At 39.7% G+C, this 16,320-nt stretch overlaps 3 protein-coding genes across 4 annotated transcripts; 1 reads left to right on the top strand and 2 right to left on the bottom strand.

The window, feature by feature from the left end:
- Positions 1 to 37: 37 nt before the first annotated feature.
- Positions 38 to 6,711, bottom strand: LOC119694662. Its single transcript, XM_048632095.1, has 6 exons — positions 6,577 to 6,711; positions 3,835 to 4,030; positions 3,175 to 3,304; positions 2,196 to 2,847; positions 1,528 to 1,638; positions 38 to 1,092 (listed from the first exon to the last, which is right to left on the bottom strand). Exons 2-6 carry the CDS (start codon positions 4,017 to 4,019, stop codon positions 1,052 to 1,054), a joined length of 1,119 nt encoding a protein of 372 aa, XP_048488052.1. The 5' UTR covers positions 4,020 to 4,030; positions 6,577 to 6,711; the 3' UTR covers positions 38 to 1,051.
- A 688-nt stretch (positions 6,712 to 7,399) lies between these two features.
- Positions 7,400 to 10,299, top strand: LOC105391039 (NADH dehydrogenase [ubiquinone] 1 alpha subcomplex assembly factor 3). The gene is made up of 6 exons (XM_011562445.3): positions 7,400 to 7,604; positions 7,763 to 7,865; positions 8,090 to 8,148; positions 8,387 to 8,480; positions 8,734 to 8,870; positions 9,173 to 10,299. The coding sequence occupies exons 1-6, from the start codon at positions 7,537 to 7,539 to the stop codon at positions 9,279 to 9,281; spliced, it is 570 nt and encodes a 189-aa protein (XP_011560747.3). The 5' UTR covers positions 7,400 to 7,536; the 3' UTR covers positions 9,282 to 10,299.
- Positions 9,959 to 14,852, bottom strand: LOC105391040. Of its 2 annotated transcripts, none has more exons than XM_048632075.1 (4): positions 14,646 to 14,852; positions 12,172 to 12,287; positions 11,682 to 11,836; positions 9,959 to 11,180 (listed from the first exon to the last, which is right to left on the bottom strand). In XM_048632075.1, the coding sequence occupies exons 2-4, from the start codon at positions 12,281 to 12,283 to the stop codon at positions 11,103 to 11,105; spliced, it is 345 nt and encodes a 114-aa protein (XP_048488032.1). In that variant the 5' UTR covers positions 12,284 to 12,287; positions 14,646 to 14,852; the 3' UTR covers positions 9,959 to 11,102. The 2 variants fall into 2 exon arrangements, with proteins under 2 accessions (XP_048488032.1, XP_048488034.1); XM_048632077.1 differs by lacking the exon at positions 14,646 to 14,852 and adding an exon at positions 12,485 to 13,517.
- Positions 14,853 to 16,320: the final 1,468 nt, after the last annotated feature.

Here is a 16,320-nt window from a genome sequence, read left to right as displayed (position 1 = left end):
TTACCTATATCAAAGAAAGAAATAAAAACAATTTAGGTATTAATTAAAAATATTTATTTGAAACTTATGCATTGTTAGTTAGTAGAAGACAAAATGTGGTTAATGGTACTACCTAATTACAATTTAGGAGCTAAAATGTCAATTTCTAACTAGGTACATAATATGAACACTAAGGCCACTCTATGCATATCCTAATTGTTTCAAATTTATCTAAGTACCTACCTATCGTAACTACAATCTATTAAAATTAGTTGTTACTCACAAATTATTCATTCAACACTAGGTATTAAAATTTAATTAAGTAAGTAAATTTTTTTTTTATCTAAATTTTGACTATGTAAGGAAAAATATTAATTGAGATGATCTACCTACCTAAATCGATACTGAATCCTTAGTTAGTTCCGACTGGAACAGAACACATTATAACAACATTAGTTCATGGGATCACTAATCCCACCTAAGTAAGTACTACTTCGATATCTAGAAACTAGTTGATCTAAAGGCCTCGTTACATCTCTTGGTCATGATAATTCATATCTTCAGGCACATTCATTGAGTCTTCTCATTCTTTCTGGACACTTCTTAGTTACATTTCCATTATTATCACAATTCTATTTAGATTGTTGATCAGTAATGTTCGAGTTGAGCGACAAAGCAAACATTTTAAGTCCTATTGAAAATATTATTGGCCATTAGGTCTCCCTCATATGAAAGAGACGGCTACATGGGTTCGTTATCGACGTCAATAAACTCGTTTAGTGCGTGTTCTAAGTTCCACCAATCAAAGTACTGTATTTATGGCGAATCTCGACAAACGAACCCGTGTAGCGGCAGCAGTAGAGCATACAGATACCATAACTGAACTGCTTTCGATTTCCACGTACACTTTTTCGCATTTCCAAACTACAAAGTACTGCACTATCCTCCAACCGCTCACTCAACGCAGCAACACCTCCTCCTCCTCCTCCTCATCATCATCCTCATCTCCAGGGTGTATGGCGGCGACGAGCGCGGCGGCCTGCAGCGGCGCGAGCAGCGCGGCCGGCAGCCGTCACAGGCCCAGCGCCGCGCACGCCGACCCCACCACCCAACCTGGAAAGAGTTGGCGTCATCATCAGCCCTCCATAAAAAAAAACTGGCCAAGAAACACTTCTACTCTACTCCAGGGTTTATCATCGTGATGAAAGGATTGGATAGCTGTATTGGGTCAGGTGCTGGCTGCTCCAGGCTGCAGTTGATACGTCGCCCGTACTGATATCATAATCAGCTCATAATCGGCTACTGCTGGACATAGGCTCAACTAAAAAAGTACTCGTAGGTATCTTAAAATCGGAAAAAGAAAGAAAGATCTACAAGCTGAAATAGTAATAGGCCGATTACCTATACGCATGCTGAATAACTGATCAATATTGATTAATAGACAAAAATAAAATTCACTTTTCTTCAACTTCCATTTCCGCGATTAGGCTGGTGACAGCTTCTAAAGCCCTCCCATATAACACAGTAATAAGTAAATTCAGTCCTTACCATCATCCGCCATCTTGGTGAGCGAGCAGGCCAGCACGAGGCGGCGCGAGTCACGCGCGTGACGCGACAACACGTAGGCACTGGCGTAGCACAGCGCCAGCCATGATACCACTGGAATGGACGGAATGGAAGTTAGATTCATTTAGAGCATAGTAATAATTATGTCATTTACACCCTTTGCTACTTTTGAAGTGGTCCACTATGGAACACTTCAACGTCCAACATCTGCCAACGTCAATGATTTAGTTAGACGTTGGCAGATACTAGACAAGTGTGACCAGCTCAAAGCCGTTCCATGGTTGTTTTATCGGTTGGCGACACAATAATGCACTTATAAGCTTGCTGGTCAATGACAGCGATAGCGCTCACCACTGGAATGTGCAGAGAGTACCATTGAGTTGTTTCGAATTTATGCACAATCGCTCACGGTGAAGGAAAACATTGTAAGGAAACCTACTAATTTAGATCTAGCACATTAACTAGATGTGAGCGTGGTGGGAAATGCTTCAAGCTTTAGGAAGGCAGTCCTAGACCTTGAGAGGTATATGCACAAAGATTCCGTTCGAGTGGCCTAGCTCGTGCCAACCTCCAGTAGTGGAGAGGCACTAGAAAAAGAAGAAGACCTAGGTCACAGGCACTGAACTAGTTACAAAGAACAGATTCCTCACCCAGCATGAAGGCCCCCAGCACGTCCGCCACATGCAGCTCTCCAGGAGTTTCCCGCAACAGCTCACAGCATTGAGCATACAGCAGCAGCAGCATCAGCCACTGCGAGCAGCGGGCCGCGTTGCCGCTCTTACTGCCAGCAGTCGTGGCTGCGTTGCCGTTCTTACTGCCTGCGCGAGCGGTCGTAGCGTTGCCGCTCTTGGCAGCATTGTGGGAATTGGTGATAGCTGAAGTGTCACTGGTCGGATTATCACCAGATATTGCGTTGCTGTATGTGTGGTTATCTCTAAAGCTAGCTACGTTTCTATAAGTGTTGCTGGTCTTGTGGTTGGCAGTGTTTGTTGCATTAAAAGCGGTAGTATCCATATTGATAAGGGCATAACCGTCTGTGTCGTCAAGATTGTTGCTGTTGATTGTTTCGTTTATTTTTTTAAATACAATGGCAGTGTTGGTGCAGTTTGCATCTCTGCTATCACTAGTCGTATCGCAAGTATCACAGTCTTGGATGGAGTTGAACGCATGCTCATTATTTTTAGAGTTATTGTGGTATCGTGTGGAGACCCTCCGGTAGAGGACGCCGATGAGGAAGGGGGTGGCGGAGGAGAAGACAGCGGACGCCACGCCCCCCAGCGGGGGAAGGGAGAAGTGCCCACACTGTTGGAGAAATAGAAAACTACCGTTAACACGCTAGATGATGAATGTAAAATGTTTGGTAGATAAATAATGCTATAAGTACTTATTTAAATTTAGGTACATTTACTATTCATCACCAATTTCTAGGCCTCTTTCAGTCTAATACTATGCCGTTAAGGTCTCTGACACTCACAGAATATAGAGCCCTTAGGCATAAGCGGCTGCAGTCATAGGAGGTTGAGCTGTTCAAATTTTAATAGCGACTGGCCACGGGGCACAAACATCAAACCGCACATTTAACACCAATTCCTAAAATCTTTAAAATTCACATATGAAAGAAGGACTCACCAGCACCCCCACGGCGATGGGCGCGGTGAGTGCGGTGGCCACGTGCTCGGCCGCCACCGGCGCCGCCGCGCGCGGGCACAGCGCCAGCGCCAGCCACGCGCACCCGCCGCCTAGCGACAGCGTCACCAGGCTAAAGAGGAAGAGGGTATCATGTCGGGGTCACCAGTGTGACAAACACGAAGATTTTCAACTCTAGTACACAAAAACCACGACCGAGCCTTAGTAATTAACCATCAACCATAATGTAGCAGGCAAGCATAGATTGGGACGCCCTCCAGTCTGCTGGACCAACGAGCTTAGGTAGGTCTACGGGCTAGAAAAAAGTCTAGCCTGTAAAAACGTAGCCTATGTTCAGCAGTGAACGATTACATCCATAAGCTAAGTCGCTCGTCTGCCAAATCTTTGTCAGATCTACAGGATGTTGCAAGTTGTTACATGTGCTGGATGTTACGTTAGCGTTAAAATAAAATCAAAATTTCAAAATTCGCGAAAATAAAACATGCTCTATAGTAAAAAGTCAAGTGTTTCCACTTAGTATACCCTTTTTGCAACAACCTGTATATAAGTTACGTCAGATTTGTCAAAGGAGCGATGCTGCATAAGGATTGTTAATTACTAATGTTAAGTGGTAGTAACAGGATAGGTAGATGCACCACTGACCCGCTAGCAACCCTCACATCCGCCACGTCACTGGCCGCCAGTAGCACGGCGAGCAGCGGCGCCGCGACCCGCGCCTGCAGCAGCGCCGCGCCCGCCGCCCGCGCCTCCCGCCGCCCGCACCGCGCCCCGCGCGCCCCCGCCAGGAAGTACACGAGGGAACGGGCGAGTGGGGTGATGATGTCCATGCGGAGAGGACCTGCGGGAGGAGTGTGGTGATGTCTACTAGAGGTTGTTTGTTGTTATGTTAGCTAATAGGTAAGGGTGTAAGTAGTAAGTATAGTAACTAATAGTACTTTTATTGTATGTTGAGGGTAACACTTGAGTTATTCTCTCAGACAAGTAAATGTTATTCTGTAAGTTTTGATCACTGTAACAGTGTAATAAATTCCACTCTCTTAGATAATGTTTATTAAAAACCTATGATGGCTTATTAATGATTAACACGTAAAATTGTAGATTATCTTTAGTGATTTATTTAAAACTAGCTGTTCCCGCGCGCTCCGCTTCGCCTTAAAAAGTTTTCCCGTGGGAATTCCGGAATAAAAAGTAGCCTATGTTCTTTCCCAGGGTCTAGACCATATGTATACCAAATTTCATTCAAATCCGTTCAGTAGTTTTGGCGTGAAAGAGTAACAGACAGACAGACAGACAGACAGACAGACAGACAGACAGACAGACACAGTTACTTTCGCATTTATAATATTAGTTAGGATGTGATCTTAGAATGTTATATACTATGTGTTAAAAATTGCAATTAGAGTAGGTAGGTAACAATCATTAAATTCTGCTGCAGTATTTGCATTGTGATATGGAAAAGAAAATTGCAATACATGAATTTGAATTTGATAAAGACATGCTGTCTGCCAAGAAGTTATAAATTATTAAATTACAGTGATAATTTCAGAAATATGTAAAATATGGTAAGTTTGTACCTAAATTATGTTTAAGTTCAGTGAGGAATGGTTAACAAAACTGTCCTTTTGACTATGAGGTCAAAAAGTCTTCAAATATTAGGTACCTAATTTAAAATTATTGAAATTAAGTTTCCTAGAAGCCTTCAAATTTAAAATCTAATAATCAGAACACTATTAATTTAAAAGTAAGCCAGTTGCAAATCTGTCCACAAAATATTTACCAACAGGTCTAAGTTAATAAATTAAGCTGAGTTGAATTTTAGCTTAGCTTTCAAGTTCTTACTGAAAAAAAAACTAGCCTAGCAAATAATAACTACCTACTATCATTTTTAAAACATTGTCAAATATTAATAATATTTCTGTGCATGCACAAATGTGTATAGCATATTTTTTACGCACTATGCAGTTTATTACTCTAAATATTATGATGATGAGTCAATGCAGCCGTCCAATGTATAAATTATCATCGTCCACCACCACCAACTTTCAAACTGTCCTGATGATTATAGAAAATCAAGTATTATCACTGGCGTTGCCTCACAATTCCTATAAAAAGGGCCTTGTACCCGTGGATGAGGGTAAAACTAGGGCGTGCAAAACCGGTTAACCGGTTAACCGGAAAACCGGTTAACCGGACAATATATCACGGTTTTTCATAACCGGTTTTGAGAGTTCAAAACCGGAAACCGACAACCGGGTTTTCACCGATTTTGATCGTATTTTTATATACTTTTTTACATACATTAGAAGTTGAACCCATAAACTCTAAAAATAAAAGAATTTGTATATCGGTTGGCACACTGATGGACACTAGATTAATGGTGAAACTCATAAAAAAACACTAAAATATTGTATGGAAATTGAGTGACGATTTTCTGGTGCACATGCCGGCACTCTGCCTAGGCGCCGTAAAGCAAACACGACGTCAGTGACCGATGTGTGCGTGTGAGTTCACATTTTTTGCTATATGAAAACTTATTGCTGTGTGAAAAAAAGGTACTCTGGGTGCACATAATTATAACGTTGAAATCTGGCCCAATAAAGCACAACAAGGTGGTCTTCATACAAACTCTAGGTAAAACAGGACTGCATTGACCGTTGTTGAAAATATAATTAGGCCAAGTGCGGGGACTGCATTCGACGTTATGGACTTTTTTCATGAAGTGTTGAGGAAATCAAATCAAATGCAGTCGTGTCCATCAATAAGTTAGGCTTTCTTTCGTTGCGTTGATATGAACAAATCTGTAATACATCAAAAAAACATTCATCATCTTACTGCTACTATAGAGTGGTCGTAAGAATCAGACGATAAATGTTTTTTTTTCAAAATCTGCCTGTATGTTTAAAATATACAATTATTGATGATAACAGAACGATATAAAAACACCATTAAGGTGCCACACACTTTTTTTAGATGTGATAACAGTAAGTACTATGATAATTCTTATTTAACTTTTTTTCCTGTTCACTAAATTATTAATTTGTCATATGGTTGATTAAAAATAGGTAAGTATATCATAAAAAATGTTTTATTCGTATGTTTTGTGGATATCTCGATCTAAAAATATGGGTTCCTTGTTTAATTAGTACTGTTTGACAAAAAATATTTAAGTAATATCAAAACCGGTGAAAAACCTTCTGGTTTTGCACGCCCTAGGTAAAACAGGCGAGTGTGGAAAATCCTTCTTCTTGCTTGCACTCTCAATTTAACACATGTCATGATCTGCTTGACTCATGCACATAAGATGCCCCTCATCACTGGTGTAACCCTCCAGATCTAAACTCTAAGTAAATAGTAAGTAAAATATATAAAATAAGTAATAATTACATGGCCGGATGGGTGCAATGCGATCTAGGATGAGCTAAGAGTGAGCATGCGGTAGTTGCCTCCGGGAGCGCCCAAGTCCGGCGCCACGACGGCCACGAGCACGGCCGCCATGATGCCGCCGACCAGCCAGCGGCGCCGCAGCTCCTGCCACATGTTGAGGTGGTAGGCGCCGCGGGGGCGGGCGCGGGGTGCGCGGTGGTGCGAGGTGCGTCTGTGAGGCACTGCTGCTATCAACGAGTCGGAAGACACGGAGTTTAAAAACATTTCCGCAACATTTCCTGGTTAAATCACTTCCGGAACTGACACCGTGGATGAATATTATTTTGGAGGGGAACAACCAGATACAAGGGTTACGAAACGATCGCGAAAGAGGACTGGTTTAAAATAGCGTGAGGTGGAGGTATTATGAATAATGTAAAGCTAGTTTGAGCAAAAATCAATGGGGTTAAGGTCTTCAAAAGTTTAAAATGTTGCTTCGCGCGGTTCGCGCATCTGCATTGCTGCAAACGGAATGTCAAATGTCAAAAAATCAAAACAAACCGAAGGGACCGTTCCATTATCATATAAACGTCATCATGATAGCCTGAACAAATTATTATTCTGAGAGAAGATAAAATATCTTAAACTAAAGATCGCATAGATCCCAGCGATTATACCTATTACCTTATGGGTAATAAAGTACCGGGAATAAATTTTTTTTTTATAATAACTGTAATAATATTAATACTATTACAACACAATATCGTTACTGTTCGATAAAAAAATATTGTGGATATGAATGAACGGGCTCCTGGTTCCTGGTCACCTGTCAGTTCCCTGTCACCTGTTACTGTCAGTGTCACGTACCGATCAGCTGTTTTTGTTTTCGGCGTATTTATTTTTCATTTTAGAAAAATAAAAGCTCGTCCTAAGAGCAGACATTTTAAATTTAAACGAGTCTTTAGTTGACACTCTTCAGCTATGAAAATGCTTGCAAACGCACTGCGACAAGTTAACTTGGGAAAAATAAGTAGGACTCCACTTTTGAGGTTAGTATTTGATTGGTCTTCCGGTCTTCTCTATTCATATTTACCCGGTTAAATACTCTCTGTTAAAAACCTATTAACATGAATGGCTAAACGAAAAAAAAACGAAACAGGAAGAAGTGTAACTTACGAAGGATATTTATCTCAAATATAATTTCCAGTGGTGTCCGCTGCAAGAATGCATACCAGGGTGAGGGCAAGACCACGGTGCGCGTCATCAACCAGGAGACGGAGCTCGGGCTCATGATCGACACCTACGCCACCGTCAGTATCTCTTCTTCGAACTATTAACAAAACACAACTCTATTATTATTATAGGCTATCATTCTCTGTCTGTTTAGAAAGCTTGTATAAATTATGATAGTCACATTAATAAGGAACAAGGACCCAAGGGAATATGAGTGTTTGTTATACAATCCTATTGTTTATTAGAATGTGTGTGTTGTGTGAGTGAATTTGCATTAACCGAAATATCAAATTATTTTCAGTATGGCTTCAGATTAAATAATGGCGTTACTGTGCTGGGACCCATGGCTATATTTCCAAGGTAAGCAGAACCATAATGTCCATAATAATAATATGACTTGTTTAAGTTGTGTTTGAGAAATCTCAGATGCAGGCTAGGTCTGTTTGTTTGTAGTAGTTCCTACTGTACTAGTCAAGGCATCTTCACAGCTCTTAGTTTTCATAATGTAGGTACTTATCAAATGGAAACACAAAAATAATATGCAGTCATATAACTATCACAAGACACCCTTATATCCATGTGATGATGTTGCCCGCAGGACGGTGTTCTCGTGGCAGGTGGACAAGGCGACAGACATCACCCCAGAGTCACTACGGTTTTTCAAGATCCTCGAGCCCAAGATTGACTTGCTGGTGAGTGCCCTAGCTTTTTATCACACTATAAAGACACTTTGTGAAAGAAGGTATGCTGATTTTTAGGTGTAAAGTACAATAGAAAGACACATATTATACTATGTTGGTTCTAATGCAATTAAATTAGTGATGTATTTAAAGGGCCCAAGCAGTATTGCGTGTCTTATTTTTATTACATGGTTTTTTCCCAGTTAATTATTAGAAGAACTACAAGCCCAACTTTTAAATCTTCATTTCCTTCTTCCCCCCGCAGATCCTGGGCCTAGAGACAAACGACCGCACAGTGATCTCCTCCGTGTTCAAGAGCGGGCGCGCGGCCGGGCTCAACATCGAGATCCTGCCGATCGAGCACGCCGCTAGCACCTTCAACTTCCTCAACGCTGAGGGCAGGTGGGTGGCACACTGTGCACACATACTACTGGACATCTATCTAGCTATTGTGATGAGCTATTTCTCCGTATTTGAACAGAGTTGCAAAATGTCATCGTTAAATATATTGCTACGGACAGAAAGAGACAGACATAGATTCGCTTAAATTTCCTTTCTGCAACTCGGTATAGGCTCTAACTAAGGTGGTCGATTATGCGGGAAATACCCACGAGCTATTAAGCCACCTAAGCTCATAAAGGCATGTATTTACTTTATTTCTATCACTATACGCTTTCATTTAACAATTCTGTTCCCATCCCCAGGTCGGTGGCGGGCGCCATGCTGCCGCCGCTCACGCTGCACATGTCGGACGACGACATGCTGCGCGCCAGCATGCACTACAACAACCTCTACGACAAGGACCTCAAGTAGTCGAGACCATAGGGAAAATAAACTACGATAATGGAGACTATATATATATTCCATTCCACGGGGAAAGACATCTGACAGAACCCGTATTACATTCGAATAAGGGTAGTTTTGGTTTGCATCAGATGTCTTTCCCCGTGGAATGGGATATAGTTTATAATGTAACGACACGAGAAAGACTTTGAGATAGTTTCCTCACAAAGTGGCGCCTCTAGCGGAGACTATCGTGAAACTTTTAACTACTTTAACATTTTAGTCAAAAGTTTCATGATAGTCTCCGCCAGAGGTGAAACTTTGTATGGGAGGATGCTAAAACTTTCATTCTCGTAGTCAATAAATGTCACAACACGCACCTGGCATACATGATCGGTCAAAACAAAACACAAGTGACATAAAGTTTGCACTAGAGGTTTTAAATTCAAATTCCTATATGTATGGAGATACTAGCCGATGAAGTGGATGCACTTGTAGGAATTTCTGTATAAAGAATACTGAATGATGCGTCCGTTGCGTACAATCCGATAGATGAACGCTTACCTTTTTATTATAATACTTGAAGGAGTTTGTAAATAAGAATATAGAGCTAAGTTATTTTATTGTCTGTTTGTTAACTAATTAGGTATTTAGTATAGGTTATTATAAATTTAGAGATTAAAAGAGTTGAGAATAAAAAAACTATGTTTTATCTTTTAAAAATTCTTATTTATTATTGTTGACTAGATAACTAATACAAATTAGATGCCTCATTCTTATAGTTAGTCTTAATTTACGAGAAGTCAATAAAAGTTAACCAAAGATTAACATAATTCATGCTAATAAAGTATATACTCGCTTTCTTGCAAACAGCTACATAATGATTAAGTATTTAATGGATGGTTAACTTTCAATAAATCAATCATAAAGTGTGCCTATCCGTGATACAATTAGATTTTTACACAGAAATCTTAATATAATAAGAAACTGATGATAATAATAGCACTTAAAATCTAAACTTGGTATTTCTAATACTGTACGAAATCAATAATTAACTTTGTTGGTTTTATACCTACAATTAGTCACTTATTAATTACATTGAAATTAGTTTTGTACAAAAACTTAAAATCATAATATACAAACAATACGAATTAACTTAAACTAAAAGGTAATGCTGCAAAGAAAAGGAACAAAATGTATTTATAAACACATCCACTTCCGGTATCCGCCATTTTGAATCGAAATGTCAAAATGATTCAGGGGAGATGCGGGTAATATGGCTCTACTCATTTTGTTAAGTCAAAGTTATGTGTAAGTACGTACAAAATGCAACATAGTCATAATGAAATAATGTTATTGTGAAAATAATTATTTTCATGTAAGTGCAGCTATTTTAGGTAAGTATACTTATAGTGTATACCTACTTACTCCATATTGTGTATAAATTAATTTATTTAAATCTTGATGTGACTTTTTCTATGTAGGTATAAAAAATTAAGAATGAGAGAATACCTAATTACAGATAAAATTTGCTAGCTTCGGTTATAATTTTGTTGTTCTTGTATATAAGTTTTAATTTTAAACTTAAGTAAGTATGTACTTTTAATTATTTAAAAAAAAAATCACATCAAGTTTCATATTTTTTAGGAGTTAGGTATATGTGTGTTGTTCTTGGTTGGATCTTCTATTAGACAATACCGGTAGTCATTGTAAGATTGTAACCAGTAACTTGTAGTGTATATTTCCATAATATACGCAAACGGAGATGTTTTCACCTGTCACCTGTACACAATCTTCTCATATTAGTGTTGAGGCGCCACAGTCTACAACTCGTGTGAGCTCCAGACAGCTTTATTTGCCGGCGGCACGCTGCAGCTTCTCCACCAGATCTTGGAGAGCCATCGCCCGCGCCAGCCGCCGTCTGAAGTCCTGCAATTAATGAATAAACATATTAATATTGAATAATAAATAAGACGACGACCGAATGGCGTAGTGGTAAGTGACCCTGACTACTGAGCCGATAGTCCCGGGTTCGATTCCCGGCTGGGGCAGATATTTGTTTAAACACAGATATTTGTTCTCGGGTCTTGGATGTGCCCGTAAAATGGCAATAGGCCCGCCCCCTATTACATTGGGACTAACATAACACTCTGGCGAAAATTGGGTGCAGCAATGCACCTCTGCCTACCCCGCAAGGGAGTACATATTAGTACAAGGCGTGAGTGCGTGTTTTTTTTTGTGTGTTTTTAATAAATAAGGAAATGCGGTCTTTTTTTAATAAAATGTTACACTTCAATGTCATTAGCTGACTTATGGCTGTTGCTGGTTAATATTTGCAAGGAGCATCACAAATCTCCGGTGCCACGGACCACGGTATACCTAGGTCTATTTGTTTGACTGTATTTGCGTGTGTATGTAACAATATCTCACTTGGTGCATCTTGGCGGCTCGTTGGGGCTCCCTGGCTCGGAACATGTCCTCGCTCATGAGGCAGAGCGCCTTGCCGTTCATGGGGAACCGCTCGGGGGCCGCGCCGCGCCGCTCCGCCCAGCGGGACACGTCGCCGCGCGACCAGCAGCGGGGGTCTGGAAGAGATAAATTATTGTTTACTTATTTGTTTAACCCAATCATACACATTTTACATACTATGTGCTGTAAATAGTCTTAATTCACATAGTCATTATGGTTGCAAACGAGGTATGCTGGATTGGTTCTTATTGCACTGGCAGTTATTGATATGTTGGTTTCTTAAGGAAGGAGGAGTATCCAGAGGTCGCAAGCCATACACTCCAGATTTGATAAATCATATCATTCGTAATTGAGTGGTTGCTGGCCCAAAGTGTAGCTTGGTTATGGAGGATGTAGACTGTAGGTAATTGTTTTATTTTGCTAAATATATAAAATAGAAAGGCTTACTCACCAACAGGCAGGTCATCCTCCGCCTTGAAGTCGATGGGCAGGGCGTCCCACGAGCCGGCGGCGGCGTGCGGCGGCGGCACGCGCGGGCAGTGAGCGGACGGCATCGCGAGCATCACACTGTAACAATACAAGGATATACTTGAGAAAGGGTCTTGATATATTTTCTATAGATATCATATTTAGATATGAGCAATGGATGTAAGTAACTTGTTATTTTATTTAGGGTAACCAGTGTATATTACCTAGTACCTACCTTCCTAATATACTCTATCTATTATCTATGAACCTAGAAGCGCGTGCGCTCAGTTACAAACCGAATGTGAAAATAGAGGCGCTCGCTTTTGTGCACCTATCCGGTTTCAGTATCAATCCCCAATACACCTCCCTAATTCGATCATTGTACAAATAATGCAGCAAAAAGCCGCGGAAGCCGGCATCCGCCGTCGACAATCGCGCGCCATTCGTGTACGTTAGCGGAAAGGAAACCGATCATTTATGTTAAATCCGCCGCCATCGCATCCGCCAAGTTTGAATGCGCGGACCGGAAGTCGCGCCGGATGTGGGTCACGCGTCCGTACTAATGACGGGATTAAATACGGATGGTTTATTGAGAGCTGATAGCCGAAGGATACAGATACTAGCATCGCACACGTAATAAACCCGATTGCGGCCGATAACTAGAGCTGTGTGATTCATTCAATCGCATTGCGATTTGATATGACTAAGGTCTATAAAATCAGCATAATGACTTCCTTTCCTTGAGTATGTGGGAGGCGCAGAGGCGCGATCGAAGGTGGGAGTGCAGCACGCAATCACGGCCGGATACATTAACGACTATCGTCATAGGTAATATCAGCAAATTCATTAAATTATCAACTTTGCTTTTGAAACTACTCGGGCAGATTAATATTTCATGATTCATTCCGATCCGATATTCTTATCAATCTTCATTGGAATCGATATTGTAGGTAATTAGACAAAATATCCTTCGTCCCTGACCCCAATTACAGGGGCAAAAGGAAGCAGTTGGTGAATCACGGGCCGCCCTTGCAAAGTCTTATTAATTAAACAACTAGAGGCCTCGCCATCTTGGCCACCCCCCGCAGCTGAGCGGAAGTGTGCTGCCGCCAAACGGACGTTCCATAATCGAAATTAACACTTCCGGCGCCGACCAAAAAGGAACACATTGTCTTGACGGCGGCTGGCGGAGATATTACACATGCATCCTTTTTTTCTTGAGTCACTGACTCACTGCGTGCGGGAAGTGGGCTGGTTTGTTTATTGCCGCTAAACAGTAGCTGCTTTGAGTGCATGCTGCATTTTAATATGAACACACGTCGAGAAACGCTTCAATTTAATGATAATTGTTGTGGTTGTACCTAAGTATATGTATAGTTATATGAAAAAAAATATGTTAGGTGTATATGTGTATATGTGCCGGTATGATAATATGTACGGTTATTTGGAAATTTCTGTGCTATTTCAACAAGCTAAGCCTGTGTGTAACTTCAGTACGTACGTGCTTGTAAGTAGTTGTTACAACATAGAATCAATTAACTACAATTATGTTAATTTAGCTTCCAGTGATTTTGGTACTCATATCATATATTATGTAGAATCATAATCATAGTCCTTTATTAAATTCAAGTATCTAAAATACGGATTTTCAAACCATGGAAACTTCCCTATTCTATCTGTTTTTAGTAAGTACTTAAATAAAAACATGTCATTATTCAGGAGGACCGGCAAAATATCTATGGAGGCTGGTTCAAGAACCAATAAAGTCATGACACAATACACACTACAATATAAACTATCGGAGCTCATCTCAAATCCCTGTGAGAAAAAAGTTATAGTTAGCGATATAACAAAATATTATTCGGCAAAACTTATCACTATAACTTTTTTTTCACTGGTATTTAAGATGTGCTCCTACAGTAACTAATGCAGTAAGTATATTAGAATACCTTTATAATTTTAATGACTTAATTGTCATGTCGTTATAATTTGTTCTTGGACCATTCCATTCTGTCCGGTCCTCCTTTAAATACATCACGCGAATGTTTTCTCGACCGGAAGCGGAGATGAGCGCGGGAACATCGACCAAAATAATGGCGGGAAACGAACGGCAATTTAGTTCACTATCAAAAGCGTCTCAATTACCTACCGAGATACGGAAATGACTTTCGTTGGGTCTAAAAGAAAACAATAGGACATCCTGGGAAGATTTAACGATAACATGGGAAAATACTTGATACAAAGCATAGGTTTCTTTTTAGAAAGTCTGGCTGCGTTAATACATTTATGGTTTAATGAAGAGTATATTATATTAAGCTAAGGCAAGAAATGACCTATTGAAAATAAACTAATCTATGTATACAGAATACATATTAGATTAAATTATATGTATGACTAAGCCTACATAAAAAAATTATTATATATTAAAATACATAGATTAAAACACATTTAACTCACCACTTGAGACGTAAAAATATCCTTATTCCTCTGCAAACACACTACGAAGAATATTTCACTTTGTTAAAACAGTACCGGCTTTATATAAGGACTAATCAAATTAAAATATAGTACAGTTAAGTATGACGCCGCCGGTGCGTATTTACTAGATATTGATAATAAACTGAACACACAACCTCCACGGATCGATGTCGGGAACCGAATGAAATAACTTGCGAACGACTGAACGAAGTCCAAAATATGAATGAAAAGATCCTCTCAATGGATCATTCAAAATAACTTATTCTATGAAATCAAATTATTGTATTTTCAACCTTATCACACATGAAATACAATTGAGTTTCATTCAAACATTATTGCCGTTTATACCTTTGTAGCTTTGTTAACTTTTTTGTTAAGTCTTGTGGCCGGATGCGGGTGTGTTTGCTGTCTCTGTTCCTCTCAATTGATAAAGGTGAAGCGAGAAAGGGACAGCGTAGTTTGTTTTTAAGAATCGGATAATGATTCCTGGCATCCTGTCTGTCAACATGTGGCTCAGAAACTAATCGTTTCCGTGCAGACATCATTTTCGAAAAAGCATTATAACATTTGCCAGATAAATTCAAAACTACCTTTATTTATTGATGTTAAAAGACGCATTTATGAGTGGGCGCAAATTTAAATTTCGTATTTTCAATAAATTAAATACGCACGCTTCCTACGTTATTCTTGTTTCCCGCGCAAAATAATTTGTCGTGTAAACTAGCGGATGTGGACCGTAAATTAGTTTTCTATATGTACCTATTTTAATATTTTAAAATAAAGCAATGACCCTTCAACATCATGAAAATCGTGACTGCATAATATTATCGATGGTCCATTTATGGCCGCTCTCCCCTCTTCAAGTTGTGACATTTTTTAGATTATTAAAACTAAACCTTACGATAATACTTAATTAGTTTAGTATTGTTAAGTAAGTACATACATAAATATTCCCCCTATGTAAGTATTATTTATTTTTATGTCCGTAACGACAAAACATAGTAGGTAAGTAGTTACTCGTATATTGATTTGTAAACCCATTCCATACTTCCCACTTCCGGCCTGTAGTTGTTGTATAGTTAATATCCGGTCGTCCGGTTTTGGCTTGTCTATGGATGCTCTATGGTAGGTAGGTGGGCACTGGGCGACATTGGCGCAGAGTTAACTCATAACCGTAATATACTACAAACAAAACAAACACTTACACCTTGTACTAAGAGGTGCTTGCTGCACCCACTTTTCGCCAGTGTTATGTTTGTCCCAATGTAATAGGGGGCGGGCCTATTAAGAAATGTATAGTGCCACAATCTTATCTGTTCCGGTGGTCAAAATGCGTACTAACGAGACGTCATTGTCAAACGTCATTTCATACTCTGTGCGTTATTTGAGTTGTCAATTTGTTATTTAATTTGTTTTGTGATTTTCTGGGTGTAATAATGCCAAAAGCGCTGAAAAGTGATGCAAGAAAAGTAATACTAGATATATTGGCTTTTATGCAAGAAGAATAACGTATTCAGGCGCCTTTAATTCCGTTTGAAAAATTGGAAGAACGAGTTGCAGCGGTTACAGGTTAGTGTTGCCAAATATGACGAATAATTTTACCCATATACTCACATGTAATTTTATTAATATTTTCCCGAGAGACCCGTACCCC

Source organism: Plutella xylostella, chromosome 30 (assembly GCF_932276165.1).
Source record: "Plutella xylostella chromosome 30, ilPluXylo3.1, whole genome shotgun sequence".
NCBI lineage: Eukaryota > Metazoa > Arthropoda > Insecta > Lepidoptera > Plutellidae > Plutella > Plutella xylostella.
This window is presented reverse-complemented; position numbering and strand designations above follow the sequence as displayed.